General features: G+C 36.5%; 1 protein-coding gene across 1 annotated transcript in view; it reads right to left on the bottom strand.

The window, feature by feature from the left end:
- Positions 1-4388: 4388 nt before the first annotated feature.
- Positions 4389-6000, bottom strand: part of LOC149260192 (uncharacterized) — a 51766-nt gene continuing 50154 nt past the window's right edge. The window contains exon 2 of the mRNA XM_089419845.1: positions 4389-5451. Within this exon, the coding sequence (XP_089275971.1) occupies positions 4775-5451 (677 nt within the window). The 3' untranslated portion in view covers positions 4389-4774. The remainder of the gene's footprint in view (positions 5452-6000) is intronic.

The following is a 6000-nucleotide window of genomic DNA, read 5'->3' as shown; positions in this document are numbered from 1 at the left end:
GTTAGTGGAAGAGTACAAGTACTTAGGAATTGTTTTTCACAACAGGCTCAGTTGAGAGACATGTAGAACTGAAAAGATTCAAGGGGGATGGAGAGTTTCTTACCTTCTTCAGAACAGATGTAGGAAAGTAGAATTATGAGATTGGAAAACCAAGAAAACTCTTTTTGGCTTGTTAGTCACTCTGGTTGTCCTCTATGGGTGCGATGTTTGGGGGAGCAACTTGTCAAACAACAAATGGAGACAAGTAGAAAGAATTCAAAACACTTGATCATAAAGGCTAGTTTCTTACCGATGGAAGCTTTCGCAATCATTCGTTTGTTAACATATTTAAAAAACGTGGATGGCATGGATGAACACCGGTGGCCCAAGTTGATTGTGGCAAAAGAGTTAGAGCGTAGGAAGGAAAATTTGAGGGTAGCAAAATGACAAGAGGATGGGAAAATGGGGAATCAATTGGCGATACGTTCCTAATTCTAACGTGGAAATAAAAAATTGGGTACTTGAAAAATTCAAGACTGCCACGTGGGAAAAACAGGTTGGCTGTAAAAAAATGACATATGTTAATCATTTCAACCCAACATGGTTACATAATGAAAAGGCCTATTTGATTGCCACACTCAAGGGAAAGGCTAAGATTTTAATAGCACAGATAAGGACCGAATCCCATCATCTTAGATGTGAAACAGGTAGATGGGTAGTTCCCAAGGAAGAGTGGGAAGAAAGAACTTGTGTCTTTTGTGAGGAAGGAGCGGTTGAAACCGAATGGCACTTCATCATGGAGTGTCCTGCCTATAAGGACATTTGTAGTCAGTTCGAAAGCGACCTGAAAGTGGACAGTCTATGTGAGCTATTTGTGGAAGGAAAGCTTCACAAGACGACAAACTTTTTTATCATGATTCACGCCAAGAGGGTTGTTATGGAGAGAAACTTGATTGTATGATGTTTTGTTGGTTGGATATCTAGGTCCCTTAGACCGTTTTGGTCTCGTGGACGTCATTAAAATTCTTCAATTCAATTCAATGCGAGACTCTATATAATAGCACAAAGCCCTGAATCTTTGTACAAAGTGAATTCCAATTAGTCATCACTCTGTGAAGAAGTAAGTGAATTGTTCAAATTGAATATCACAGTTAGTCCCCCATTAATATCAGATTGTGTCCACCCAAAATGTTGGACAGGGAAAACTTCCACACAGTTCATATCTGAAAGTTTCAAACAACATTTAATGAGGATCATGAAATGGGTAATGCCATATCGACTCATTCAACTTGAACACAAGACAACATACAAAGGCGGGACCACAGTCATGAACACGTTATAATGGGCTCATGAGCATGGTGTGGCAACAACGCAGCTCGCTAAATTTAGAATGGGTAGCGAAAAGACCATGAAAGAACAACTCCCGTATATTGCCCACCGATGCAGAAGATGCAGCTTCAAAGAACATGGAGTTTGACACCTCTCTCACGCGTAATCAGACCAAGATTTCTAAGGGCCAGATCTTCAAATTGGGATTTTTCCATCTCAACCACAACGACGATAAAAAATGGTATCTAGGTATTTGGTATGCCCAAGCTTCACAACAAACAATTGTTTGGATGGCCAACATGGTGCAATTGCTGCAAGATGCATCCAACATTTTTAATCTCACAAGGATGGGCACCTCCTTTTGTCTTATGGGGGATGCATTATTTGGTCCTACGAGGGAAATAGGAAGAAGCCCTCTTCATCTGTGATAACAAATTCTAGTAACTTGGTTGTTCTGAGTGCCAAGAATAACTCTGACATCATTACGCAGAGCTTCGACTATCTACAAAATGAATGGTTGAGAGACATAATGGTTAGTAACAGCCATAAGTTGTCGGCATGGAGGAGCCCTTGGTATCTATGTTATGGCCCCTTCAACCTGCGCATGGATCGAAATGGAGCCGTCTAGTTCGTGCTAATGTGGAAGAATGAGACAACATATTGGGACAGTGTTGTTTGGAATGGCAAATATTTCAACGAAGCAGCGGACACGCCCATAGTTGGGTCCAGTCTTAGCTATTCCAGTCATGGTTCGCACAAGGATTTTAATTTAATAGTGTTGCAGGGATTTTGTATGGTTATGGATAAGTCGGGACAACATCGAGGATACAAGATACTAGAAAATAAACATAAGGTAGCAAGCAAAGTGCCTCTCAATGTCGTGAAATAATCTATGTGCATTCGTTATACTTGCACATCATCTTTGGTTGTATGTGTTTTTTGTATTTCTTGATGTGGGGATTCTTTGGAAAGTTGTTATTGCACAATAAGACTTAAGTATCTCCTTATACTTAAAAGTGGTAGCTAACAATTTGTCTTACCCATTGTTTTTTATTCCAAGTTGAGAATAAACCTTCTTAAACTTACTACTTAGTGTACAATCCAAAAAGCCCGTCAACTCCTAAACATCACTAGTATGTATATTGAAATATGGAACATATTCTCAATGCTTACAAACATCTTACGTTATTTCAAATTTGTCATTTTCCATTTACATTATTTATATATATAATTATTCTCTAAGATCTTAAGAGCCATGATTCTCAACATACATGCTCTTGGATTCTCCCCTGAGGTCCCAAAAATTTATCATACATCTTATGGTTTTTTCCAACATTTTAATCCAAAATTCTGTTGTGTATTAAAAAGGTAAATTAACAACGTTTCCATAAAATCATTGTCAAAAACACTATCATTGTTTGCTTTTATCTATTAATTTTGGAAGGCAGAAAATACCAATATTTAAATAATCCAAGTTTCGTTGTTAAGATATTACAGCAACGCTTCATTTTGATTTGGTGAATCTTCAAAATAAAAAGTGTTGGCTATCTCTGGTTCAAATCCCTAACAAGAATCGTGAATAGAAACTGACCAACATTTAACGTTAATATTCCCAAACCATGCCTAGGTCCAAGTTGCCAGTCACATAACTCCCCACTGAGTAGCATCCTAAACTTATTTTGTTCAACCCATGGTCACGCTACTAACAGCATTCGCATGTATTAGAGTACGTAGCTAATCTATTTCAAAACTCGCCACCTTATATAATTTTTTCCTGGAACTTCATGGTATATACACAGTTAAAGGGGTCAATCCAAATGGCTTGCATCCCTATAACAATCACAAATCATGAAAATTTCAAAGAACAATCATAAATCACGTATATTTCAAAAAGTGTCTTAAATGTATATGTTGATTATATTTGTTAACATATTGCAGCGGCAATGTATGTTGCTTATCTTTTGAAACAACCAACACGAATACCAAAAATGAGGATGCAATTCTAACAACCTTTATGATTGAAATCATGTACAAGCAAGCCAAAACTAAGATCGCTCCCAAAAGGACATCAAAAATCACCCAGATCATTCAGAAAATAATATGTTTGATAGCTTAGGGGATCCTCAAACCCACCAAGTTAAACATTTTCAATCCCTGAACATCTTGAGATCAGATGTGCAAAGCCGAGCAGTACAAAACCGTGATAGGAAAAACTGAAATTACGAAATGTTGTCCAACATACTTTCTGTACATTGTGAAACAGTGAATTTTTTAAAGTTACCGTTCCAAAGGAAAGATATAAATATAGATGTATATGGAGTATTTTTAGATTAAAATGGAGTCTAATACAAACACCGTGAAGCACTCCCATTTACAGTGGGCAGTTGATACATCATCATGGCTATGCTGATGGTTTTTCTTTCATATTTCACTCCAAACTAACAAGATATCTCGTTCCTAGTTCAGTAGCTATCTATCATAAACATTAAACCAAATAATACTAATTTGCCTGATATTTTGTTAGCATTGCAGAGGTCCTCAATGATAGGTAGCTGAAATACTGAGAAACAAATACCACACAACCTTGATAACTCAAGGGTATGAACTAAAACAAAAAACCTGATATTTATATGTACCAGAGAAAATGCTCTGAAAACTGAAATCAAGATTCACTAATGCCAATGCATAAATTAAAATGATAAAACAATCCACGATTTCATTCTTGCTATGGTTTTTCCTTCACAGCCTATGTTTCCTATTTATAACTCCCTGAAAGACCAACAAAAAACCTGGTCTGACGATAAATTTAGGAACATGCTCAACTCTGCATGAACAAAAAATTAAGAAATAGTGGCTGGCATTAAAGATATTAATTTAACTGCAGATGGCTGAGGCCCTGTTTTCCCTTTCAACATTAAAATATGGATGTGATATCATTAAAATATTTCAAAGTTTCACATATACCCTTTCTGATTGCAAGAAGCATTGGTACAAACATCTGATGTGCAAGTAAATGTGTCCGTGGAAAGGATCATTTAAGCTATGACATTTTTAGCACTGCTTCCATAATGCCAGGCACCAATTGTAACATTTACAATTCAAATTATGCAGAAGAGTCATTTAATAGACTTTTGAATCTTACAAGCATTCATCTAGAATTATGGACTGATGCATTTACAAGAATTTCAAATTCCACAGAAATTGTATTCTTTTTAAAGTCTGACTCTCATTTACTAAGATACCAAACTTCGGTAATTATTAATATAAACACACCAAGCAAAACTGAAGGCTTTTAGCCAAGCCATGTCTAGCATCTAGAAGGGAAAATGTGCCTCAATAAACAGTTAACTGAGAGCAACACTAGAATGTACTCTCCAGTGCCAAATGATATGTTCTTGGTCAAAATGTAAGACATTTTTTTCTCTTAGTTGCAATACTGCGCAAAAGTCATCTTTGTCTGTGTAATCTATACGTTCTTCAGAGTTGGTGATGTAGTTGGTTGTTTAGGTGTCAGTCTTGCAAGTAAAGCCTTATTCTGGAAACGCTCAGTGTCAATGAAGTAGTAATTTCCATTTGCTTTGAAGGTGACATAAGGCCTATTTGTATCCGGGGATTTAATATCAGAGAACTGTATTGTCCTAGGTAAATAAGTTGCTAGCCATGATAAAACTTCAACCTCAAAGCTATCAGAGCCAGGTTTCCATTTGAGTTTGTGCACATAAGGGCTAGCAAACCAATGGAGAGTAGCAGTTGTGGAAGCACTAATAAAAATAACAGTCGCTCCAACAGCTCCCTTTACAATTACATTCAGCTCAGGGGATGTAAGAAAAGTTATCACAGGACCTAGTGAAACAGATAAGCAGCAGGTAGAGAGTGATAACAACTTCACCTTTCTAATTGTATCAGAAATTGGCCCATAATAAACTACATTATCATCCTTCTCATCAGACTTTGGAGGCCCTATAGTTATTTTATTATCATTTGGATCTACAGCATTGCCACTAGCTTTTGAAAACAACCTTGTATGAGCTCTAGGAATCCAGACAAACTTGGAGCTTCCATTTTGAAAGGATGAGTTCTGTGAAAGGTACTGGCCGAGGCTAGAGTATTGGCCCCAACCATCAGAAACACGAGAGCCATAACCTAATTACAAAGCAGGCAACCATGTATCAGAAAATGGTAAGAAAAAATAATAGAGAAACTACACTAACTATGATGAAAAACATAAAAAGAATTCACTTTAATGACATTTGTATGCATCTGTTTTTCAAAATTTTCGTATTGGAATTACTTATATCAAAAATATAAATTCACAAACAAAATTGCAAGAACTATTGCCAATACATCATGTGAAATGGCCAACAATTTTTGTAGTGGACACATCTTCTAAGTAGGTTCATCTTTTGCAGTTCAAAGATATGCTATGGTTTCTAAAATTTCTGCAGCATTAACTGTAGATGTATACTATTTACATGGCCAAGAAAGAAATTTGTGAGTATGTCAAACAAAATTTATTTCTCAAGTTTGGCAAGAACTCAACAAGCATATGGGCAGTATGCTAAATATGAGCACTACAAATTGGTAACAAGATATCGATAGACCAATGAGTCAAACAACTTTTCATTATGTTTTGAAGCCTGAATAGGTAAAGCAATTGTGCTGGGGCACCAATAATCATGCTGAACTTATTAC

The sequence above is a fragment of the Pinus tabuliformis genome, chromosome 6 (genome assembly GCF_031772625.1).
Source record: "Pinus tabuliformis cultivar Carrire ecotype Pingquan chromosome 6, CPIR1, whole genome shotgun sequence".
Taxonomy (NCBI): Eukaryota; Viridiplantae; Streptophyta; class Pinopsida; order Pinales; family Pinaceae; genus Pinus; species Pinus tabuliformis.
The sequence above is the reverse complement of the archived record's forward strand: the minus strand, read 5'-3'. Positions and strand labels throughout refer to the sequence as shown.